Source organism: Fukomys damarensis, unplaced genomic scaffold, assembly GCF_012274545.1.
Source record: "Fukomys damarensis isolate Sample0158 unplaced genomic scaffold, DMR_v1.0_HiC HiC_scaffold_14, whole genome shotgun sequence".
NCBI classification, from domain to species: Eukaryota; Metazoa; Chordata; class Mammalia; order Rodentia; family Bathyergidae; genus Fukomys; species Fukomys damarensis.
Window position 1 is genome coordinate 79,708,862 of NW_022900926.1, and position 27,499 is coordinate 79,736,360.

The following is a 27,499-nucleotide window of genomic DNA, read 5'->3' on the forward strand; positions in this document are numbered from 1 at the left end:
AAAAGCATTAGAGGATGGAATTCATCTTTGAAATGACAAAATCATCTGTATTAATTAGAAAAGAAATCCAGGTGACATGCCTTGTTTATACTACTTATACCACTAGACTGATCAAGTGTACAACAAACATGATCACATATCATTGGTCTTGCCTAATTCAGGAACATGATAAATTGCGTTGACATGTGCCTTTCAAGAACTAAAAAGCCAAAGGCAATTAGTACATTTTAACTATCTAACATCCTTAATAAAAACATATTTTTAGAAACTACCAAAACTTCCTGATGAACACAGCTCATAGTTGAGCGCAAAATACAGTCACTCTTCAGTAAGGATCAAAATGTATAATCGATAATGTGAAATAGGAAGAAAAGGTCCAAAGGGGAAGTGGGAGGGATACGGGAAAAGAAAGAAGGGAAAGGAATAAATATGAGAAAAGGAAAAATTGGAAACAAAGGCCTTGTAAATAGGGAAGTGTGGAGCGGGTTGAAGGGAGGGCAGGAGGATGGGGAAAAATAAGAACCAAGATATATCATGTGAAGATACAAATTGCAATAATTAATGTCCACATATTGTATACCTAAAATGTACCAATAAAATTAATGCATAAAAAAGTACAGATACCCTTCCTTTACTGACTGAGTTCCATTCTCATGATTAGGTTGTTAATTAAATTGGTCGCTAAATGAGGAATGGTATATAGTATGTACAGTATTCACTGTGGGCTAGCAGTCGGGAGAAATGACCTCACTGGTGATGCTCCAGATTCAGGATCCACTGCACAGTTCATAGTTTTTGGATAATAGCACAGGAGCCCTAATTGGTTAGTCTCTCATTCAGTGTGAACCTGTAAGCTTTTTCTGATCACAAATCAGAACAGCCTTCTGTTAATGCGGTCTATGTTTGTTCCATACCTTCCTCTTCACCTTTTGTACATGCCCTCCAAAGAACAGTCAGATTGCTTGGGGGCAGTAATAAACTTGCCTCTTAGATTGGTCCCATTTCCCTGCATCACCAACCTCTCTGTCTGTGTCAAACTGTGGCCACTCTATATGCACTTTGTTTACTCTTTATACAAATACATTTTTTTAAAATTCAGAACAAAGAAATGGTCAAAGGAAAGTCCTGCGTGACTTGGTTTTATTTGCATAACTTTTACGTACAGTAGTTACAAAGAAATGGTCAAAGGAAAGTCCTGCGTGACTTGGTTTTATTTGCATAACTTTTACGTACATGTATAACATGTTTTACGTAATGTATAACAGAACATAAAATTGCAGTATTGTATAGTCAGCAAAAATTATGGTACTATATAAAGAAGGTATACTATACCCTAGAAAAATAACAATTGGTCTTACATCCAAGCAGCAGGTGGGTTGTGTAATAAGTCCGAACCGCTGTTAAACAGATAAACCATTAAATGCTAAATATCTGTAATGAAGAGATTACATAGAGGTTGTAAGAATGAAAATATACTTAAAATGCTGATTGGACTTTAGGGGGAGTAGGAATGTAAGGGCTCTTGTTATGTTGCCCAGGGTAGTTTCTTAACTCCAGGGTTTGAATGACCCTTTCACCTTAGTCTCACAGTTAGCTGATATGACTGGCATGCATGGACTGCTGAATCCGGCTAATTTGATTTTCTTACCTTTCTTTTATGGTCCTTGTGATATAAAACCTTTCTTGTTTTCCTCTATTCTCCAATGTCTTTAACCATTCCTGTTTCTTCTTAGGAGCCTTTTTCTTGTCTATCTGGCTTGGTTCTAGACCTTTTTGAATTTAGAATGTTTCTTGTGGTTTCATCATATCTTCCTTGTAGAAATAATGTAAATATTTATATTCCCACCCCAGCCAGTTCTCTTTTCAGAGATCTTAATGCATATGACCCCGTGTGGCCTTTCCTTTTGAGTGTGTCAAATGCATATCTGAACCAAGTTCATAATCATCCCCCAAACCTTTATTCCATGGTTAACTGAATGGCATAACTGTGGGTTTATTTCCATAAGCCAGAAACCTGACGATCATCTTTTGTCAACCTTCAGTCTCCTTTGTGATCTCTCACCGGTGCCTGTCTATTTAACTCCTAAGTATCTGTTGGATATCATCATTTCTCTCTATGTCCTCTTTTTTCTGCACCATTACCTCTGTCATCTGATCTAAGCAACCATCACTTCTTCCTGGACTTCTTTCTCTAGCCACTTCTTAGGTTTGTCACCTGCATGCATTTCATCCCTCTTCCAGCATTATCTTCATGTTTCATGAGTGTAACTTCCCTTGTAGAAAAGCAACCTTTCCATTTATTTTCTAATCCTTAGTTTTCTTCAATTTCTGTCTTTCACAGTACATTTTATATTACAAATAGCAAAAGTGAAGATAGCATAAATTGCTATTTCTTTCTAGGTGCAATTTTTTAAATAATGTAATTTCATGATTTTCCTTAGTTATTTTTCATATGTCCAGAGCCCTTGCATCAAAGCAGTAACTAATATTGAACTTTATATATATGTTTTATGTGCATCCAGCCAATGCATGAATGAGTGTTCGTTCTATGACTTAATATATATCACAGAGATATATGCACACCTATGTTTATAGTGGCACAGTTTGTAATAGCTAAAACTTGGAAACAGCCCATTTGCCCATCATTTGGAAACTGGATGAAGAAGGATGTGGGTTTTCTATAAAATGGAATATTACTCGGCCATAAAGATTGAGAAATTAGACTCATTCATAGGAAAATGGATACATATTGAGGATATACTCCTAAGTGAAATAAATAAGTCACACATGTGTAAATACCGAATAGTTTCTCTGGTGTGAATAAACTATAATAGTACATAAGATCCTAATGAAATAATGGACAATGTGAAATAGGAAGAAAGGGGCTACAGGTGTGGGGAAAGTGGGAAGGATAGGGGAAGGGTAATAAGGGAAAAGAAAAAATATGAGAAAACGAAAAAAAGGAAGTATTTGTAAAGGGGTAGGGAGGAGGGGTGAAGGGAGGGCAGGGACAAGGGGAAAAAATGAGAACCAAGACCTGTCATGTAAAGATACAAGATCCCAATAATGAATGTAACTGTACTGTATACCTAAAATGTACCAATAAACTCATGAGGGGAAAAAAAAGTAAATGTAGATTATGTTTTAAATGTGAACGTAGTGTAGCTGGAATTTTTAGCAGATTTTCTTTGAATTTCATAGCATATTTAAATGAGAGGAAGTGGGTAATTACACTTAACATTATACCTAACTTATCTGATCTTAAGAAATAAGGTAATATACCAAGGGCTGATCAGCTACCTTTTGGGGAGAAGGACCAGGAATAGAAAGAAAAAGACAGAGACAATTTCAAGATATAAAGGGGGAACTGGGAGGAGACCTGCCTTTAGTGGGCAGACTCAAACAAAACTCTGTGGTTAGCCCGCTTTTATTAGCCAATGAGAAGCACAGGGGAAGAGATCACACACCTTTTATGGAAGAGCAACTGTAAAGATATGGGTAGATAAAGATTAAGTAAATGAGGAACTAGATTTTCTCTACACCCAAATGCCTATATATTGACAGCAGGTGCTGTCTTGCCTCTGGCCTGCTGGGTTATCAGCTTTCCACCAACAGCCATGGGGCATGCAGCTTTCACATTCTTCCCTGTTCAGGAGGCAAACAACATCAACCTGGAGACTGTGAGATCTGAATTACAGATTTCCTAAGAGCAAAAACTCTAGATCCATTTTTTTCTTTATTTTAAACATAATTAGATGGATGGCACAAATAAAATAGGTATTTCCAAAGAGCACAGCAGTCATCATGTTTGTGAAAGCTCCAGAAACGTGGGAGAACTGTTAAGTCTGAAACTATGAAGGGCCACAATATTGCATTATCTGCGTGCTAAAAATTAGTTTACCTTTTTAGGCTAACGTATTCTACATGTTACACAAATGTGACATGCCAGGATTAGGATTAGGATTAGAGGACAGAATTTGTATGAATTTACAGAGCATCTTGTATTGCTCACTTCACACTCACACACACATCATAGTAAGAGTGAGCTAACTAAATGTGCCTGCGTTACTCCATGGTGAGGCGGTTGATTGATTGATTGACACAGGGTCTCACTGTGTAGTTCAGACTGGCCTTGAACTCACTTTGTAGCCAAAGCTGGCTTTGAACTTGGAGCAATCCTGCCTCGGCCTCCCTGAGTTCTGGGATTACAGGCATGTGCCACCATGCCTGGCTGAGGCAGTGTACATTTATTAAACTGAGCCTCTACAGAAGTTATAGGCACATCTGCCCATCCTCCCCACTGATGAGAGAGCAAGAAAGGAGAGGAAAAAAAATAGACCTACTGAGTGAAACACCCAGGTACTTTTGTACTCTGCATGTTTAAACAGACCCCTCTTATTAAAAGAGGGAAGCCCTGTACCCTGGAATGTAAGCATTCAGCTCTCTGGGAAATAAAAGAGAGTCTCCAGGATTTATCACTCTTCAAATTAGAGAAAATGGCTCTTCAAAATTACAGAATAAAAACATTCTTTGTCTTTATGGTTCTGTGTTTCTACTATCAGAAAACTCAGACCATACAGGAATACCAAGAACTTCAGGACAGATTGTCTTCAAACAAGCCCATTAAAGTATCTGGAAAGAACACGCACTGGCTAAATTTTAATTAAGAATTAGAAATTTTATAGCCATTCTTGCATTGCATACTCTCTTCCATCATTCTTTTGTCCTGATTTCCACGGACCCAGGTGTCTGGTAATGCAGATCTGTGGAAACTTGAAATATCTTTTCACTTGTGTTTATAAAAGTGAATACAGAAAACTAAAGGAGAAAGTCAAGAAGCCATATCTAAATTAGAATTTTGTGACTTTCCATTTACAATGATCTAATTTTAATTAGTCTAGATAGTAAAATTGATTTAGAATGTATTTTGTTCATAACATTTCTTCCACTGAAATAATTTAAAATATATTTTTTCAAAAAAAATCACTATAATGTTATTTGATGTGTATAGTCAAGTGTTCAAGAATCTTAAAATTATTAAGAAAACAAATAAAAATGGTGATAGAAATCTGATAATACATTTTATGTTATTATTTTACTGAAATCAGATACAACACAGAACATTTTTTAATGTTCAAAAGTAATAGACCTTCAAGTCCAGTGACGTCTATAGAAATGAAATTATTAGCTCACTAATGAATTTTATTTGCATAGTAATAGAGGAGCTGTTCTTGCTTAATTTGGTCTACAAAATAGATGTTGCTATTTTGAGGCCCTCCATAACACATGTAAATGAAATATGATCTTGTGGAGGTCAGAACAATATTTTTCTGTGATATTGTGGTCCAGAACACAGGTTCCTTAGCGTAGGTTCCTTCTGAGGCCTCTCTCCTTGGCTTGCAGATGTTCACTTTCTCCCTTTGTTCTCACATGGTTTTCCCTCTGTGTGTCTGGGTCTAACTATTAAAATAATTATTAGTGTATGTCTGCATGTATAATAGTGATTTTTATTTGGGGGTATTGGTACATGCACATAACATAGCTTCATTATTTTCAGTCCCTTTCCCCGCCTCTTCTTTACCTCCATTTTTCTCCTCACTGCCTTCTCTATCTCCAAAAAGTCTGACTTGTTTCCTACCATCATTCCTTTCCTTTATTTGTTTATTTATATTTTAGATTGCTCATATAAGCCAAAACTTGCTCTGTCTGACTCCATGTAGCAATTTGGTCTTAAGTTCTATGTATTGTCCTACAAATGACATGATTTCATTTTTTAATCCATTCATCTGTTGACATCTAGACAGTTTCCAGAGCTTAGCTATTGTGGTTTGTGCTGATATAAATATGGGTATGCATGTATCACTATAGTATAGTGTCTTTTAATTCCTCTGGGAAAGAAATAGCTGGATCAAATGGAATTTCTATTGGGATCATCCATACTGATTTCTGTAGTGGTTATACTCATTTGTATTCCTACCAGCAATGTAGAGAATTAAAAGAATTAAAATTATCCTTGCCAGCATTTGTTGCTTTTGTGTTCTTGATAATAATCACTTTGACTGGGGTAAAATGGAATCTCAAAGTTGTTTTGATTTGTATTTCCCTGAAGGGTAAAGATGATGAACATTTTTTCATATACTTATTGCTGTTTGTACTTATTTTGAGGAGTATTTATTCACTTCATTTGCTCATTTTTTTATTATTTGATTTTTGACAGTTAATTTTTTTCTTTATATATTCTAGACATGAGTCCTCTAACAAAAGTGTATCTGGCAAAATTTCCCCCCTTTCTGTAGGTTGTCTGTTCACTGTGTTGTTTCCTTTGCTGTACCAGAATTTTTAAATTTGATAATTCTTGATATTGTATCTTGTACTGTTAGACTTTTGTTCAGGAAGTCCTTGCTTGTGCCTATGTCTTCAGTTGTTTCCCCTAGGTAATTTACTAGAAGTTTCAAAGTTTCAGTTTTTACATGTTAAGGTCTTTGATCAATTTCAACTGGGAGCTAGGGATCTAATTTCAAGTTTCTATATATGGTTAATCAGTTTTCCCAGTGCCATTTGTTAAACAGGCTATTTTTTTCTCCAGTGTATATTTTTGGCTCCTTTGTCAAAAATCAAATGCCCAACTGCACAGGGTTGCATGTTTTCTGTTCTGTTCCGTTGCTCTGTATGCCTGTTTTAGTGCCAGCACCATGCTGGTTTTTATCCAGCATTCTGATGCTTCCTGTTCTACTCTTTTTGCTCAGTATTTTAATAGGGATCACATCAATTCTATAGATTACTTTGGGTAATATGACCATTTTAACCATATTAATTCTGCTGACCCAAGAACAAGGGATGTCTTTTTATTTTCCAATATCTTCTCTAATTTTTTTCTTTAGAGTTCTGTAGTTTTTATTCTAGAGGTTTTTTACCTGCTTGGTTTGGTTTTTATTTAAATCTTTTGAAGGTGATCTTGAATGGAATTGTTTTTCTGTTTTTCGGGTTTTTTTGTTTTGTTTTGTTTTGTTTTGTTGTTTTTGGTACTGGGGATCTAACTCAGTTCCTTGTGCTTGTGAGGCAGGCAGTGGAACCACTGAGCTAAATCTCCAGCCCTTCCCTGATTTTTTTTTTTTAAAGCGGATTCATTGTTGGTATAAAAGAACTCTATTGATTTTTGTGTGTTGGCTTTGTATCCTGAACACTGTTCTTTTCTTTTTTGTAAAATTATAGCCATCCCAGTAGGTAAGAAAATGTAGTTCATTGTAATTTTGGTTTACATTTTTGTGTAATGCACATGAAATGTATCTTTTCATGTGTTCACTGGCAATTTGTAATATATAACCACCTTTGGAAATATGTTGATTTAATTTCTTTAAGCTCAATTAAGTTTTTTATCTTATTGTTGTTTTAGGTGTGATTAATATATTTTAGATATTAAACTCTTATCACATGTGGTTTGCTAATATTTTGTCCCATTATGTGTTGTCTTTTCACTCACTTAATAGTGTCTTTAATGAACAAAATTTTTATTGTATTAACTCATTTTTTATAACAAGGGAAAAGTGCATTCAAAATATTTGATATTTTTAAAATTATATTTAATAAATTTTGCTTTGTTTTTGGTAATCTAAATATAACTATTGCTTCTAAGTGAATTGTTCAGTATTCAGATAAATTGTTAAGATATTAAATTGTTAAGATATTTTTTATAGTAGGCTTAAGCAGAACTATGCTATGTATTTTTACCATCATGATACATATATGTATTGTATCTTTGGGATTGTTGGGGGTTTTTTTGTTTTGTTTTTGTTTTTTACTTTTGGTACCAGGGATCGAACTTGGAACTTTGCACTTGCAAAGCAGGTGGTGGAACCACTGAGCTGTATCCCTTGCCTTTGGATTTTTTAAAATACTACTTTGTTTGTAATTGTCTTTTGCATTTTAGAAGATACTATCGATTTCTTTTATTCCAATACAGAGTTTAAAGCTATTCACATATCAGATATACAGACTGATGAATATTAAAGTGAGTCTTTAGACAAATTGGGGAAAAGTAGTTCTCACATTCTCACTAACCTAAATATAATTTAAAATGACAGGCCAAATCTATTTATCATTTAGGTTTTAGGAGAAGTACTGGAGATTCTTAGCATGAGAGTCCAGAACTGACTCTGAACTCCCAAGTGTAGATCTAATTACATAGCCTGGAACTGTGGTTTACTTTTCTTGGCTTCTTACTAATTTAATTCATGAAGACCAATGAGTTAATTATACAGTTTTCTCATATAGCTAGGACAGAATGAATTAACCTTATCTGAGATAGCTTATATTTTCATGGTATATCTAAGAATGTTTTCTTTTATTGGTACTGGGGGTCAAACTCAGGTCCTTGCTCTTGCGAGGCAGGAGCTAAATCCCCGGCCATAAGAATGTTTTTCTTAGAATAGGATAAATTAACTTTATTTGAGGTTGCTTGTATTTACATAATATATCTAATAATGCTTAACCAGGTCTTTAGGGAAAAAAGATATTTTAGCAATTTATTTGATTGCCAGAAATATCTGGTAAATGCTAGTTTTAAATGCCAAATGTTACACTCATAATTAAAAAACTATTTCATCATATGCCTGTCATTTTAGCATTCTGGGAGGCTGAAACAGGAAGATCACCAAAGTTGAGCCAAGCCTGGATAGTTTAGTGACCTGTGAGACACTGACTCAAAAGAAAGAAAGGCTGGAGTGTAGTTTAGTGTGAAGGTCCTTGATTCAATCCTTAGTACTACATAGAAAAATAAAAGAAAACAATAGAGTATTTCAAAATTTATAATTTTATCTCTATTTTGAATAGTAGTTTTATTGATATAATCCAAATGTAGCCATATCAAATTTTCTACCCTTACATAAACAAGAATGCTTCTTCTTAAAGTTTTGTTTTATGTAGTACTTGTACATATAAATGGGATTCACTATGATATTTTAACACATGCATACTGTGTGTACTGATCACATCCAGACTCCCTCTATCTACCCTCTCATCCACCACTGCTAGCCTTCCCAGCCTCTAATAATCACTGTTCTACATTCAGGTTAACCTTTTTCAGGTTCCACATATGAGAGAACATGAGATACTTGCTTTCTGTTTCTTGTTTCTCTTAACATGGTTTCCAGTTCCATCTGTTTTTCTTCAAAAGACAAGATTTCATTCTTTTTGTGGCTGAATAATATTCCACTGTATATGTATGTGTCTATATATATATGAATTTATACACATATATATGTATGTGTGTGTTTTCATATGTATGTCACATTTTCATCATCCAGTCACCTAGGTTGATGCTTAGTTGTTGTAAACAGTACCACAAAAAATGTGGGCACTCGTGTTTCTCTTTGGTGTGCTGATTTTGTTTCTTTTGGATATATAACTAGAAGTGAGATATTTGAATCACACAGTAGGTCTGTTTTTAAAATTGTTATTAGTATATGTTTGCAGTACATAATGATTACATTATCGTGGGAAATTGCCACATGTACCTAACACCTTAATTCTTTTCACTTCTCATTGTCTTCCCTCTCTCCCTGCTTCCATCTCCAATTCCCCTTCATGTGCAAAAGATCTTTCTTTTATCTTTTATTTTGCTCTTTAAATAACTTATACTTTAGATTTCTCATATAAGAGAAACCAATATTTAAGTTGTGTGTCTTATTTCAATTAACATTATGGCCTTAAGGTAAATGCATTTTTCTACAAAGGTGCTAAATGTATTTTTAATTTATGGAAGAAACTTCATACTGTTCTCTGTAACAGCTGTACTAGTTCCCATTCTTACCAACAGTATATAATACCTTTACTCCACATCCTTACCAGCTCTTTGTATTATGTATGTATGTGTGTATTTTGGTGATAGTCGCTGAGGTAAGATGATACCCAAGGTAGTTTTCATTTGCATCTCTGATGGCTAATGATATTAGGCATTGTTTCATACATTTGTTAGCCATTTGTATTTCTTCTCTTGAGTATCTTCAGAATATTTGACCATTTGTAATTAGATTTCTTTTTCTTATTTTGTGAGTTTCTTATATATTTTGGGTATTAATCCTTATGTAGGTTGGGCCTCAATTCTGTCAGTTGTTTCCTAATTTGAAGTAAGCTTACTTGTTGGTTTTTACTTTTGTTCATGTGTTTTTGAGTCCTCTTCAGAAAATCATTGCCTGCATCAGTATTTTAAAGTGTTTAGTTTTGTAGTTTCAGATCCTTACACTTATGTCTTTGATCCATTTTGAGTTGAATTTTTTTATATGGTGAGAGATAGAAATCTCATTTCATTGTTCTATACATTGATGTCGAGGCTGCTCTTTTCTAGTGTGTGTTCCTGATGCCTTTGTTATGAATAAGTTGATCATAGTTGCATGTGTATATGTCTGGAAATTCTTTTGTGTTCCATGGGTATCTATCTTGGATATCTTATGAGAACTCTTCTGTTACATGGGTATCTGTGTCAAGGGTATCTTATGTATCTGTTCAAATATCACTACTTTATTGTTTTGGTTAGTGTCTCTGTTGTACAGTTAGTCTATGATTTATGAACATTCGAGTTGTGTACTTTCACAGATAGGAATTTTCCTCACAATACCAATTTTTCTTAGATGCAAACATATCACACAGGTAGTTCACATGTCAGCCGGACATTTCACAGTTGTGCTGCTGTATGTTTACTGCACAGTGTGATACTGTAGAGTAATACAGTACAATTACGTACCTACTATACTATTGTGTATGTTGGGTTTTTTATGATTTACATTGTATTTTTGTGTCAAAGGTGTATAAAACTCACCTTGTTGGACTTATAAACAAATCCAACTTGTGAATGATTGTCACAAAACAGAACTCCTTCCTAAATCAAGGGCTTACTGTATATAGTAAAATTGGGTATTGTGATGTTTTGTGGTTGTTACTTTTGTTCAAGATAGCTTTGGATTTTGAGGATCTTTTGTACTTTCCTATGATTTTATAATTTTGTTATTTTGTATTTCTGTGAAGAATGTTATTATGGCTGTGTTTAGATAGCTTCCCAACACCTCATGCTTTTTCAGAGGTGGCTGATGTTGGGATTAAAGGCATGTGAACCAATACACTGATGGGTTTGGCACCACCCTAATTCCTGTAGTCTGGATAAGATAAAAGGGGCCCTCTTTGAAGGCCCCCTGTTGCTTTTGCTGCCTTGTGGGTGCCATGAACTGTTTTTGCTCTGTGGAACTCCTCAGCCGTATGCCACTTACCGTGGAGTCAGCTGATTATGTTCTGAAACCTCTACAAACTGTGAGCTAATAAGCCTTTTCTCTTTTAATTTAGGGTGTCAGGTATTTTGTCTCCACACTGAAAGAAAAGTAACTAACGCAAATGTTATTTGTATTTTGATGGAGATGCATTGAATCTGTCATTTGCTTTGGGCAATGTAGACATTTTGTTTTGTTTTGCTTTGTTTTTTGAGATAGGGTCTCACTATGTAACCCAGGCTGTCCTTAAAATTGCCATATTCTTCAGCCTCCCAACAGCTCAGCTAAACTATATTAATTCTTTCAGTCTATGAATATGGGAGGTCTTCCCATTTGTGTGTGTGTATGTGTGTGTGTGTGTGTGTGTGTGTGTGTGTATCCTTCAATTTTCTTCTCTCAATATTTAGTAATTTTCACTTCCTTAGCTAGATTTATTTCTAGGTATTTTTGTTCTTTTTTTGTATTTTTGTGAATGAAACTATATTTTCTCAACAGCATCAAAAAACTACTCATCAATTTTAGTTTATATCTCTGGAAGATTTTCTAATAAAAATTTAGTGAAACTACCCAGGACAATTAATCTAGTTGAATAATTGGATGTTACCTGATAACCCATATTTTAATGAGTGTCTATGAAAGTATGAATTCAATCTATATCTCATTAAGATCTACAGCCTTTTGAATTTAAATTTGTTCTCAAAACTGGTTTTCTGAATGCTTACCATCGTAAACATTTGAATTTTAGCAATCAATTATCATGTCTGAGATGCTTGACTGAATAGTATGACAAGGAGATATAAAAACTAGTAAATTTTCAATTTTCTCATTTGTACAACTCTGATAAAATTACCTGCCTCATTGTGTTGTAATAAGGTATATTTATGTTATACCTAGTATTAGGCCTAGTGCATACCAAGCACTTAATGAATAGTATTTAATTTATTATTAGTCTCATTAGGGAAGAGACCTATACATATATTGTGAACATGCAATGCAAAATAAATACATACATACATACATAAAAGTTTTAACTGCATTTGAGAGTAATTAATTTTCTCTGGGGAAATTAGAGAAAGATCACTAGACCTGCACCTTGAAGTTGTATAGGATTTACACAGATGAAGTTGCCAGGAGGACTGAGTAAAAAACATGGGTAAGGGTCTAGAAACATACACATGAGTTAAAGTTTTAAACAACAGGAAGAGAAATTTAGAGCAATGAAAGCCAAATATTTCTATTATTTCTTTTAGTTCATTATTCAAAGGCCACTTTCAAAAGTTGCCAAAAGTGTTTTAAATTGTTTAATGTGGTGTTAGATACACATTGTGAATCCATATATGCCTAAAAGAGGAACAAATATTTATATAGGTGCCAGTTTATAACAGTCATACACTGTTCTTAGCATTTAGTCTTTTAGGCTAAATTAATTTTACTTATTTTTATTACACTATAATAATGCTTACCATTATTATAATGGTAAGCTATGACAGACATTCTCACAGTTCCTGCATTAACATTTCTGTGGAACTTGTTTGAAATTCATTTTCTTGTCTTGCTGTAGACCTATTTAGTTAAAATGGGCTGTGGGGAGGAGTGGAAATCTGTTTTTTTAATAAGCATGCCAGGTTGCTTGGAAGAATTCTAAAACTTGAAACCATTCTCTTACTAAATTTGTTTTTATATACATTATATTCTTAGATTCTTATGGTAATTCTGTGATGCATAGTAAGTCTGTATTCTTAGAGAAATAAGAATAGAAAATATTAAATAGTTTATTCTAAATTACATTGCTATTCAGTAATATTCCAACATATATTTTTTAATCTTGTTCAAGTAATATGCTCTCCTTTAACTACATTCTGAAATAATCATTTAAGCACTCCAGTTTTTGGCATGATTATTTTTTAGCTTTTCCTCGTTCATCAACTTTAATGAGCATTTTATGTGAAAAGGCCTTTCTTTAACAAGTCACCCAACAAGGCTAGGATTCAAATTCACATAATTTCACTCCAGGTACAGGGCTAAGGATTTCTAAGATTAGAGTTATTTCTGCCAAATGAAACAATGTGGTCCTCTGTTATAATTTTCATGAGTCTGTTTGAATTAACCAAATTAACAAACCATAAAATCAATTATGTTTATAAAGACCCAGAACCTTGTAGTGTCTTCTGTTGAAGAATCTAGACAGAAAATTCTTATGAGTTTATTTTACTGAATAAGACATGATGGATGTTTTAATAAAAAGTAATTGCTACTTTAAGTTGTAACTGTTTCTGTTGGCTGAAGTAGAAGATAATTTTCAAAATGATAAGCTGGCAAGACAGACTGAAATAATCAAGATTTAGGGTCATAGATTATTTTTCTTTATGTTTCCATATCTGTTAATTCATCAGGATTTACATAACACGATATTTGAATTATGGAAAAATAGAATCTAACCACATTATAAAACCCTGGTTCATCTGTTCCTCAGAACTAATATCTAGAATGTATAAAAAACTCAAAAAAATCACAGCCCCCAAATGGTGAATAAATATACGAATAAATGTTCAACATCAATGGTTACTTAAGAGATGCAAATTAAAACAATACTTAGATTACATATCACTCCAGAAAGAATGGCTGTTATCAAGAAATCAACCAATTAAAATGCTGGCAGGTCTGTGGGGAGAAAGGAACCCACAGTTGGTGGGACTGTAGACTTGTACAACCACTGTAGAAATCAGTGTGGAGATGCCTCCAAAAACTAAAGTAGAGTTTCCATTTGACACAGGCATTCCCATTCTTAGTATCTTCCTGAAAGAATTAATAACATTATACCACAGTGACATAGGCATACTCGTGTTTATAACGGCAGAGTTTGTAATAGATAAATCTTGGAAATTGTCCAGATGCTCACCAACCGCTGAATGGATAACAAAGATGTGGGTTTGTTGTTGTTGTTGTTGTTGTTGTTGTTGTTGTTGTTGTTGTTGTTGTTGTTGTTTTGGTACTGGTAATTGAACTCATGTTTTTTGCATAATGGAGTGTTACTCTGCCATAAAAGGATAAACTTGGGACATTTCTAGGTAAATGGATACACTTTGAAACCAGTAATCTTAAATGAAATAAATTGGACATATGTGTTCAAATATGCATAGTTTCTCTGGTATAAGAAACCAAAAGTATAAATAAGAACCAAAATATATTATATGTACATTATATAACATATGTATATAATATATATAGTGAAAAAAGAGGAAAAGGCACAAATGGGAAGGGAAGCTAGAGTGGGGAGAGGGAAGGAAGGAAGGAAAAAGGAAAAAAGTATAGAAGAAAAACTGGAAATAAAGCTTTTCTAAGTAAGGAGGGAAAGGGATTGAAATGGGGAAAAAAGAAGCAAGATATATCATGTACAGGTACAAATTCCCTATGATAATGTGATCATTATGTATCTCTAAAATATACCAATAAAACTAATTTAAAAAAAAGAAAACTCCAGCTCATCTGAGAAACGATCTAGAGTCTGTACTGGTTACATTAAATACCTTAAATTTTCTCATGGCCTGTACTTATAGGTAAATAAAGATAAGTTAGGGGAATTTTTAAAATATCTTTATAGTAGTGGTTTTATTTTACCTTTTAATGGCTGTCTTTCATTGTTGGAGAGGAGAATTACATTGGTGGTAATTACTAACTAATATCACACTATAGTAAAATGGTTAAGTTGTTAATAATTCAGCCTCTAGATCCTACCCTAGATATTCTTACTCAGTTGATTTTTCAGAAAAAGACCCAGAAATCTCCTAAAGGAGATTTGAGCAATGAGTCTGATGAAATTTTCTTTGGATCTCAGTGTAAAAACTTCAGAAGAGAATGTACTTCTTCAAGCTAACACACTTAAAGAAAAGTTAGTTCCAAGTAATATTTATTGTGCACACCTCCGTGAAGCTTTCACCCTGCTGCTATAACCATATAGAACTGATGATTGTGGGCTTTCTTTCCTTCTGGCTTGCAACCTTGGAACATAGTTATTGTATCTCTGATGCTTACTACAGTGTTTGACACATAATAGATTCTACCTAAATATCTTGGGATAGATGAAAAAAGAGATCCACCAGCTCCGTGTCTAGAGTTCCTGTGTTTTCCATACTCCATCCTTTGTTTCAGCTGCCTAAATCATGTGTACAGCTTTATCTTCTTCCTCCTTAAATGATAGAGGTTTTTCATATTAGGACTGTGTCTTGGCTACTTTTATATCTGCCTATACATATCTGTCCATACATGGCCAGTAAATAGAAAGTAAAAATATTTTGGCTTTATCTAAGCCATTACACTAGATTCCCATCTTCAAGAGGGCAGGGGACCTTTGTTTTTCAGTTTTTCTTTGAGACTGGGAACGACTATATGCTCAACAACATTTGAAAAAAATAAAGGCAAAAAAAAAGTAACTTCATTTTAATTCAGGTTTTCTTAAAATTTAATGTTGGGGTTAATGAGGTTTTATAGCTAATAAAATTTATTTTTATATTAGAGAAAACAATCTGCCTTTCCAAACTCATAGCCAAAATGCCCCTACCTTTTACAAGAGACAGAATAATAGAATCGGACATATGCTGTACTGGTAAAACTTCAGAAGATTATGGTTAACAGAATTTTCCATCTTAAAGTTTTTTTAAAATTCTTATTTATATGTGTTTGAAGTATGTAAAGATTATATTCATCATGGGGAATTGGTACATGTATGTAATACATCTTAATTTTTTTGTTGGTTTGTTTGAGACAAGGTCTTGTTTTGTAGTGCAGGCTGGGCTTGAGCTCACTATATAACCTAGCCTTGAGCTTACAGTAATCCTCCTGCCTCAGCTTCCTAAGTGTTGATGTTACAGACATGTGCCACCACTCCCAGTTCATATCTTAATTCTTTTTGCATCCCTTTCTATGACTGGTTTATGTTCAGTTTCTCCCTATGACTTACAATGTTTTTATTCTTTAAACTCTCTAGGAGATTTTATTTTTTTAAGAATTTTGGTTTTTTCCATATTATTTTATCTTTACTTTGAATTTACCCTAAAAGAATTTTAGTTAGGTATTCTAGTTTTGTGAATGATTGTTATATAAGATTTGACCCCAGTGTGAATTTTAATTGGCGACTTACATCTGGGAACATGTTCTTTCACAACGTTATGGACTGTTTGCTTCCTGATATTAAAAACAAACTGGAGGTAATCAATTTAAAGTGGAAATTTTATTTGGGCTCAAGAATTTCAAAGATTTCAGTCCATGGTCTGTTGTTGTGGTGTGTGTAGCAAGGCAGAACATCATCAGTGAAGCAAATGGCGTCACCAGCTGCTCACCTCACAATAGTTAGGAAGCAAAAAGAGAGAAAGGACTAACATGCCACATTCTCCTTTGAAGGCTGCCCCAGTGACCTAAAATCTCCCACCGTGCCTCGCTTAAAGTTTCCACCACCTCCCAGTTTGCCCCAGTTTGTGCCAGTTTGTGGATACTAAACTTTTAAGATATGAGTCTTTAGGGAGGGGGTACTTAACACCCAAGCTACAGCATTTCACCTCTGGCTTCCAAAGACTAATGTCCATCTCACCATGCAAAATGCATTCGCTGCATTTCCAAGAGCCTCCAGTGTTTTCAGCCTTCTACCATTACTCAAAAGTCCAAGTCCAGGGCCAGGGATTTAGCTCAGTGGTTCAGTGGCCTGCTTTGAGCGCAAGGTGCCTCCAGTGTTTTCAGCCTTCTACCATTACTCAAAAGTCCAAGTCCAGGGCCAGGGATTTAGCTCAGTGGTTCAGTGGCCTGCTTTGCAAGCGCAAGGACCCGAGTTCGATCCCTGGTACAAAAAAAAAAAAAGTGCGAGTCCAAAGTGTCTGTTTCTCAACGCAAAAACTAAGCTGTGTGTTCCCCCCAAAAATAAACCCAGAGCCAGGGATGTAGCATAACAGTGCAGCACCTGCCTGGCAAGTGCAAGGTCCTAAATGTAATCCCTACTACCAAAAATAAATAAAAAACAGTTAATAATTCTGAAGCACAATTACATAGGGTAACAATCCCATTCTAACCCAAAGGAGTAGGAAAATCATGATTTATTGGATCAAAGCAAGGCTGAAGCCCAGCAAGGCAAACATTAAATCCTAAATCGCCTTGTGTACACAGTGTCAAGTTGTGGGCTCCCAAGGGATGTCATCTTCAATCCTGTGGATTTGCTCCTTGTAATCCACACAGCCACTCTTTTAGACTGAGCTTGCATGCTGCCTGCAGCTTCCCTTGCCAGTGAAACTCAATAAAATATGAATGCAACTAAAGAGAATAAAATGAGGAAGTAATAGTCTGCATTTGCTGCTTGTCATTGTGTATGTACCTTCTATCCTCTGCAATTTCTTCTTTGTCTTCTAACTCTTCCCATGATTACGTAAGTCCTACCTTTCCCAAGGAGCCATTGCTGTGATAAAAAATGATTTTATTTTTTCATATGAACTGATTATCTTCCTCAATTTTCTATTTTATGAATAAAACATAATGAATCGTATCTTCATAATAGAAATGCACAAACTCCAAATGTTATAGAATCCGTCCATTAGCACATAAATCATTTGTAGGTTAATAAAGTCATGTTACTGAATTTTATTTAACATGCCCTTATTCTATACATGCTTTGTTCTAAAATAAGGAAATGTAGATTTCATACATTCAAGCTTTGTTTTGAAAATTAATATTTATTTTATAAAGGATGATTCCTAGGCTAATATTAAGCTGTGATTTAATGAATTAGAATGTTAAATTACTTTCTTCTATTTTAGGTGATGGTGTTTGTACATGCTCGAAATGCCACTGTAAGAACAGCTATGACTCTAATAGAAAGAGCAAAAAATTGTGGCCAGATTTCCTGCTTTTTACCTACCCAAGGACCTGAATATGGACATGCAGAAAAACAGGTAAAGAGGTACAAATGACAATAAGAGGGCAAGAACTAAAGCATATAATGTGCCACAAAGGCCAGATATTTTGTGAGTGAAAGATCCCCCATTCCCATATTCTGAGAAATAAATTTTACAAATTTATTGACTTTTTCGTTGGCAGTTATCTTTTAAAACATCTCATTGTGTGGTGTATTCATTTAACACATCTTTCCATGTGGTTATAATTGAAATGCTTATTCCTACTTTTTAAAATTAACTGCCCTGCTATCCATAATATGTTCAAAGGACTAAAAAAACCATAGGATCACCTTTGTCCTTGATAGAAAAGCAGAACCTCTGGCTTACCAAATCAGAATCAGTAGTTTAGCTAGATTCCCAAGTGATCTTACGAACATTACAGTTTACTGCTCTAGGCAGTTTGAGAGTCGATAGTATCTTACAGATTTTATTTAATTTATTAATTAAAAATAATTTTGCTGGGTGTAGTGGTGCACACCTGTAATCCCAGCACTCAAGAGGCTGAGGCAGGAGGATCACTGTGAGTTCGAGACCAGTCTGGTCTACATAGTGAGTTCCAGGTCAGTCTCAACTACATAGTGAGACCCTCTCTCAAAAAAAAACAAACAAGCAAAAAAAAAAAAATTTTAGAACAAGATTAGACAAACTATGGCCTGAGGGATAAGAGCGACCACTTGGAGCAGCCAGAAATTTAGCTCAGTGGTACTGCCGCCTGCCTCACAAGCACAAGGTCCTGAGTTTATTCCTTGGTACCCCCCAAAAGAGTGGCCACTTGATTTTATAATTAAAGTTTTAGTAGAGTATAGCCAAATCCGATGCATTACCATCTGTGGCTGTTTTCTTAACCTAGAGGGGAAGAATTGATTACTAACTGTAGACTCTTAAGAGACTCTCCCTTTGCAGAAAAGTTGTACTGGCCCTAATTTAAAGCTATGAAAGTAAATTTTTAAAGATGTATATTGGCATAAAAAGATATTCAAAATTTTTCTAATGTGATTATTGAATAACTGCTAATATCGGACATCGTGCTATGTACTTTCAAATTATCTTAGTAAAGTATTTAATTATGGTTAACTACATTTTGACCATTAGTCGAACATTTTAAATTCTTACTATAGTAAGCTGATGCCAGTTGTTTTCAACATCAGATTCTCTTTAAATTTAGAATTACACAATTTATTCATTCTCATTTTTTTCTTTATAAAATTTTCTATTATATAGTTATGTATTATTCGAGTTATTTATGAGTCTTTGAAAAGTCAATTTGGTATTCATAAGTCTTGTTTCATTTCTTTGGAACTAAAAAGCAACTCTATTTTGTTTAAACCCAAGCCTTGGGAGCCACCTTGTGGATTTCTGGTTACTTAATACTTCTCAGTTCTGAGACCTTTTGTTATTTTAATTAATTTTGTTTATTACATATTGTTAGAGTAAACATTGAGAGTATTCTAGTGCCAAACATTGTTTTTATTGCTATTACATGATTCAGTGCAAACCTATCATGTCTTTGTACTGTTATTATTCCTTGATATGATATTTCTGTAATTCAAATACATCATAATATAGTCTATAGCATATAGTTATAATTTGTTAGAGAGACACACATTTTCTGGTTTATTCAAAGCACTGTCACTGAATACAAATTCACAAATCATTGTTGAAAAAATTATATATAAAATAGAAAATCTTAATATAGTAGGGTTGACGTAAAAATCCCTGGTCATTATGACTACTTGCTTTTTTGTCATAAGTTTTTTGTTTTTCTTGGTACCAGGGATCGAACTCGGAACCTTGTGCTTGCAAGGCAGACAGCAGAACCACTGAACTAAATCCCAGGCCCTGTCATACTTTTTTATTATGCTTGATTTTTATCCACATCCAAGTGTTATTGCATTTGCTAAAAAGGATTGGATTTATTGAGGACATGTTTTCAAGGAACATTGTCTTGTTCACTGTTATATTCCTAGTCACTGTGTAGTTTTTTCTGATAATAGTTACCTTCAAATTACTTTTTCTTTGCTTTTATTCCTTTGAGACAAACATTATAAGTTGCTTGCATTTTAATTTTCTCATGTGATCTATTGTCACTGTTCTGTCCTTTCAATATTCTTATCCCCATTATACAGATAAAGAAACTGAAACAGAGAAAGTAAGTTGTTTTCCCAGAGACTTCATCTAATAAGTAGTAGGGAATGATTTGAGCCAGTCTGACTCTGTAATCTGTCCTGGTATCCTGTATGTTTAAAAGTAAGAGATCAAATCCAATCTTGGAATACGTAAAGCCTTTAGAGCATTGCGCATTTTTTAAAAAACATGAGAGAATATTTCTTCAACATAACTAAATCTCTAAGAGAGATTTTTTTTTTCCTCATTGGGTTTATTGGTACATTTTAGATATACAGTACAGTTACATTCATTATTGGGATCTTGTACCTTTACATGACAGGTTTTGGTTCTCATTTTTTCCCCTTATCCCTGCCCTCCCTTCACCCTTCCTCCCTCCCCCTTTACAAACACTTTATTTCCATTTTCATTGTCTCATATTTTTTCTTTTCCCTTTTTAACTTTCCCCCACCCTTCCCACTTCCCCTACACCTTTAGCCCCTTTCTTCCTATTTCACTTTGCCCATTATATCATTAGGATCTTATGTATTTTTGCAGTTTATTCACACCAGAGAAACTATTCAATATTTACACATGTGTGACATTTATTTCATATAGGAGTATATCCATCCTCAATATGTACCCATTTTCCTGTGAATGAATCTAATTTCTCATTCTTTCTGGCTGAGTAATACTCCATTTTATAGAAAAACCACATCTTCTTTATCCAGTTTCCAACTGATGGGCAAACGGGCTGTTTCCAAGTTTTAGCTATTACAAACTGTGCCGCTATAAACATAGGTACACCTATGTCTCTGTGATATGATTCTTTTAATTCTTTTGGAAAGATACCCAGCAGTCATTATTTGCTGACAATATGATACTCTACATTGAAGACCCAAAAAACTTCACCAAAAGACTTCTAGACTTTAATTGACACTTTTATCCGAGTAGCTGGATACAAGGTCAACACCCAAAAATCAATAGCCTTCTTGTACACAAATAATGGACTCACTGAGAGAGAAATTAGGGAAACAGTTTTCACAATAGCATCCAAAAAAATGAAGTATCTAGGAATCAATCTAACAAAAGAAGCAAAAGACCTCTACACTGAAAACTACAGCACTCTGAAAAAAGAGATCGAAGAGGATATAAGAAAATGGAAAGATATCCCCTGCTCCTGGGTAGGAAGAATCAACATAGTGAAAAAGGCCATACTATCAAATCTAAGAGAGATTTTTAAAAGCCTGTCTTTTCACAGTGCATATGATAGCCAAAAAAAAGAAGAAAATCCTTTTGAATGCTTCCTTAAGCATTCAGAATCTAATATTGTTATTTTAACTACTTATTTATTTTTCTTTTTCAAAATGCCTTTGAACTTGAATGGTATTAAATTTCTCACAATTCCAAGGGAGCAAATATTGTGATAGTAGGAGATATTTCTTCCCACTTTTTTCAAAAATGGGAAATAAAGTACTTTGAACATCAAAATAAAATTAGATGGTAAGTTTGCTGTGGTTGTACTTGGAAATTTAGCCTTGTGCCTCTTGTTAATGGGAACGTCACTAAATCCCTACTGTGCCACAGTCATATTTTACCCCTTTGTGTTTATTGTAACCAACTCTATTCCTGACTTACCAAATAAAAAGCAGTTCTTTAAAAACTGCCCTAAGATGTCCAACTCCTTTTCCTCCTCCAGGCCTGTTCCTCCAAACCTTTTCGTTCTCCTCTTCCTCTTCTCCCTCCCCCATGTATCTAAATTAATGCCATAACACTTTCTATGCCTCAGCCATAACTCATAATGCATCTTTTCTCTCCTGTCATTGGGACATCTGATTCCCTTTGTTATCAGAGAACTCCCAAATGAAAAGCCACCTGTATTGCCAAATTGTTAACTGCAATGAGAAGATACAGAATAGAAAGTGAAGTAGCCCGAGTAGTTTAAATTACGGATGGATCTTGGGGATCCCTATAGGCAAGGGAGTGTCTCAAGAATTCCCAAAGTAACCCAGAGCCAGAGGGCACACTAAGGAAAAGCTAGAAAAGCTCTTACTGTGAGGCTACCTCTAGAAGCTTTACAGCCTCAAATACCTAAAATTTTGAGACACTTCTGTGAAATGAAGTGATAATGGAGTTTGTAATACTCATTCTAGTAGTTTTCTATGAGAAAAAATGAAATATATGAAATTATTTTAGAAATTGGTCAGATTATATCATATCATAGAAATCTAATTTCAAAAAATATATATACACATATAGCTAAATTTAAAAACAGTGAAAGCATAATGAGCAATGTGAATAATATTTCCTTAATTTACCCTATGCATTGTTTCCTTTTTTCCATCCCCCACAAAGATACTGCCTCAAGGAGTCAATGTTTTTGAGTCTCATGCCTCATACCTCAGAATAGTAGCTCATATTTGTAGAAGTAAGGGATGAAGATATTTTCATTATTGAGACATGGTTTTCAGTAATAATTTTCACTTTAAGTGAAATGATACAATTAGAATCTTCAGATTCTTTTTCCCTCAAGATCTCAGTCAAATCAGTTTTTCCCCCACTGTGGGAGCAGATTTCTTAATATTCCTTCAATACTCTAGTAGCAGATTAAATATTCCCATCCACTCCTGTCTTATTTATGGACACTGACATGAATTCAATTTTTTTACACATATCAGAGATATTGAGAATTTTTCTTTTAGTTAGGAATTGTCTGCAGGAAATATTTATTGAATAAGTTAGAGCAATATGTTTACAAACTAAAGTATAATTTTATGAATTTTCATTACATAGATCTACCAAATAATCTCCATTCCATAAACACAGCCTAGCCTTGCCTAAATTGATGGCAGTCACAATTGTTGGTACAAGTTAACCTCACTTGACACATAGAGCACATGGTGTAAATGGTTACCTACAGTTTTGAAAGAAAATAATAGCTTAAAGAATGATGCATGTGACATTTAAGTGGAACAGCAAAAAATAATGTATTGTTAAAAAGGGCAATAAGCAGTGTCTTACAATTAGTACCACCTACAATAAATATTTACATCTTTATATGTACACTTGTTAAATTTAAAAATTAAAACATGAATTTTCCAATTAGTAAAGAAAAAGAAAAAATAAATTGAGTAAACAAATTTTAAAGGATAAATCTTATTGCATGAAATTAAGTTAATGGTTAATATAATTTTGTTTCTTTGTTTGTTTGTTTTTTCAGGGTTTTATTGTATAATTCAGCCTGGCCTTGAACTCACTATGTAGCCCAGTCTGACTTCAAACTTGCAGTGATTCCCCCTGCCTCAGCCTCTTGAGTGCTGGGGTTACAGGTGTGAGCAATCATGCTTTGCTCAGATAATAGAGTTTTAAGCCCAATCAGACATCAGAAACTACCTGACAGCTGAGGATGTAGCTAAGTGGTAAAGTATTTAACTAGTGTGCACAAGACCATGGGTTTAATCCTCAGCACTGATTAAAAAAAAAAAAAAAAATATAAAAAAAAAAAAAAAAAATGAAGAAAAAACAAAACATGCCAGTGTCCAGCTGTAACTTGGAAGATGATTTGAGTTTTTGACATATCCCAGATTTACTGTGGCATTATTTATTATTTTAAAAGCCAGTCTATTTTCAGCCCCTTTATGCTGGGCAACCTAAACCTGGGAATCTTTTCCAAGGAAAAACTTAAAGAAAAAAGTTAATCTACACCAAGATTTTTATTTCAACAGCTAACTTATAATGAAAAAAATATAGAAACTACGCATATACAACAGTCGGCAAAATTTAAAATATGAACAGTTCAATTGAATATATCATTTGAAACTGTAAAACAAGGCCTTCAATTCTAAATTAAAATGCTAATTTTAATTCAGTTAAATATGTCACGTGCTGTTGTAAATAATAAGTGACTGAATAGGCAAGGCTTCTGTCTTTGAGACACAGTTTTGCAGATGATATAGAAATAGATAAATAAGTTTATGTATGTATGGAAAGCAGAAAGTAGTAAATGGCAGCACAAATCAACAGATAGATGAGAACACAAAAGAAAAGCAAATTAATTTAAGTAAGTCATCAGATTCAGTAGACAGTAATAAGAAAAAAGCATTCCAAGAGATGAAGGAAAAGGAAAACGGGTATATTTGAAGAATTAGTGTTCTTCAGAGGAATGTAAGGTGCTTAGAGGGCTAGGCATATAGTTTTCTCCCTCCAGACTATGGAAGACTTAAGTTCTATACTTGGACTCTTAGACTTCTATGCAGTGTGATGCTGTTGAAGATTGTTGAAGAGCCAAGTATTATGAAAGTGGGACTCGTTTCTCTGCGTAGGAGAAATTCCAATGTCCCAGGTGTTCATTTCAGTTTAGTCTAACATAATGTTCACTTTGAATATATGAGATTCTTGCCTAAAGAACATAGCAAGTAACATTGGGATTTCATCCTTATTTCTTTGGTTATTACTTTTAAGTAAATTTTTATTGCTGTAATTTCTGTTCCTGTGCTTTAAAATATATTTTAGAAGCATAGAATAATTTTTTTATAAATTTATATATCTTGTTTTGGAATATTATGCTAGTTGCATTACTGTTTGATCTCATTTGAAAATACCTGAGTAAGGGAAGCATACAGATTTAATGATAAATGCCGGGGATATAGAGACTTAAGATTTTAAAATTTTAGCTGATAGGGCCAGGGATTTAGCTCAGTGGTTCCGGCGCCTGCCTTGCAAGCCCAAGGACCCGAGTTCAATCCCTGGTACCAAAAAAACAAAACAAAACAAAACAAAATTTAGCTGATACAAAAAAAAATTTAGCTGATTATTAAAGCATATATTTTTTCATGCATACTAACAATACCTTAGTAATAGTTTTGTTTGTGCTTGCTTCAAGAATGTATACCATCAACTTTATCCCAAGCAAGCATATATTACCATATACTGATTCTCCTGTGCTATAAATATAGTACAGTTTGAATTTTCATCTTTTCTTAGAGCCTAGTGGAGATCAGTTGTAATGATAAAATTTAAAGATCAAAATCACATTTCAGCATATGATTTTTACAAATTTTTATTTCAATGTTTATTTAAAGATAGCCAAATGAATAAAGAAAATTCAATATAGATGAGATTTAGCTTTTGCTAACCAAAGTGCTCTCTCTAGAATCCTAACTTGTTTTTATGAAATTGTGCTATCATCATAATCAGGACAGCCTATATGGGAGCGAAGACCATCTTTCAAGGGTTGTATTATGGAGCAGAGAACACAGCACTTCCTTTTCCTAATGTGACTAATTAGCACAGCCAGATCAACATCTGGAAATTGGTTATGGGGATTAGGTTAGTCTGTGTCATTAAGAATTGATTTTATTCACATGAGCCTCAAACTGTTTTTGGTGATGGTCACTCAGCAAATAATTTACTGAGTATAAGCTGGTTAACAGATAGATTAGTATCAAAATAGGTGGGTGGCTCTGGTAACATACTGTTTATAGTGAGTTGAGCAAGACATGTGTCAATCACAATTCAGTAAAGGAAATAGAAGCCTTTCTAGATACAGTTTAAATACAAACTAATTTTGCACAAGAAATTAGTCTCTTACCAGATCTTTGATAAGTTTGGGGTTACCACTAAAATGTTTTAATTTAAGAATGGTGATCAGCAGTTTAAAATCCATCACTGTCACTACAATATCTTCTAACATCAGTGAACACACTAGAGAAACATTTTGAGTATATGATACATCCATTATAACATTCAGTCCTCCTGTTTTGAAGATCTTGCTTGTCAGTAAATGACAACAGCAGAAAGATGGTTATCTCTTGACTGCCATCCAAATCTTGCATGAATACTTTCAATTAATAGAATAAACTTCAGCATCTGACACCCTGACATCTGGAAAATAGCATTTTTACCTTCCAGTCCATCCATTACAGGAAGACTCACAGAAGGACGTGAGAATAGATTTTCCATTCAAATGGAAATATTTTTAGCATGAAAAATCTGTTCCCCTTTACCCATATGGACATATTTTCTGGGAGGATTGAGATTATATGACTAATAATGACTTTTCATTGCATTTACAATAAATAATAAAGAGGAATACAATGCTGAAAAAAAAAGTAAATTTGAGTGATGGTTTTAGAAGATGGTATTTGTTCACCAACCCAGTGACATTTAAGCTCAGATCTGAAGGTTAAGGATAAGCAGAGCAAAGAAGTCAGAGAAATGTTCTAAAAACAGACCCTGCCATCAAAAAAATAATAGAATATGGGGGAAAATAGAGTCAAGTGGCTGAGACGTAGAGAATGATGGGGAGTAGCATTTGGCAACTGTGGGGCATAAATCTAATGTTGAAGTCAACAACTAGATCACAAGAACCTTGTATATAAGTTACAGATTTAGTATTTTACTTTCAAAGCATTATATAATAATTAGAGCCCTTAGAGGAAAGGAATAGCATGTTCAGAATTTATGTTTGTAATTTAAAAAATCAGGATAGAGGCAGGACAAGAGGAGATGAGAAGTCTAGTTAGAGATGGGAATTAATTGGGGAATATTTGAAAATATTGCTAGCATTGGTTAATGGGTTAATGGGATATAGAGGACTGAGAAAGAAAGATGGAAGTTTCTGACTCCAAAGATGTCTGGGTTGTATTGCTGAGTGGGTGGTTAGGTTACGAAGGAAAAAGAACATAGAGAAGAACTAGTTTGGAGGGAAACATGTAGGTCATGAATTTCAGTTGGTCATACTTTAGAGAAATAATTATATATTACTCCATCTGCAGATTTTGTCTTAAATTTATTTCCAGGAGTTAACATATGGTTACTACATGTTTCTTATTTAAATGACCTAGTCTTTGATTCTTTAAAGTGCAGTTTTTCTTAGTTACTATCATATTTTATAAATTTGTTAGATACTTTCTATGAATTAAATAATTTAATACAGTAATGAATTTGACATTATTTAACATAAAATCTTATAAGGTAAAATTGTACAGATAGATAAAAAATTACTGCACGTGTCTTCCTGTAAGAAACTTTAGTCCTTAAACCTTTGTTTACATTAAAATAACTTGTAGAACCAATTAGATGTGCATATTCAAGAACATAGAAACAAAGATGTTTACCACCCCTATTAGGGAATTGCAAATTAAAACCATAATCAGATACTGTTACACACCTATTATGATGGCTAAAATAAAAAATATCAAGTGCAGA

At 33.9% G+C, this 27,499-nt stretch overlaps 1 protein-coding gene across 5 annotated transcripts in view; it reads left to right on the forward strand.

Annotated features, from left to right (window-relative positions):
• Window positions 1-27,499, forward strand: part of Ascc3 (activating signal cointegrator 1 complex subunit 3) — a 295,426-nt gene that overhangs the window by 134,534 nt on the left and 133,393 nt on the right. For 4 of the 5 annotated variants that reach the window (XM_010607172.2, XM_010607175.2, XM_010607174.3 and 1 more), the window contains one exon: window positions 18,050-18,184. In XM_010607172.2, the coding sequence (XP_010605474.1) occupies window positions 18,050-18,184 (135 nt within the window). Of the gene's footprint in view, window positions 1-18,049; window positions 18,185-27,499 lie in introns of those variants that run through there. The other variant, XM_033763469.1, reaches the window with a different exon arrangement.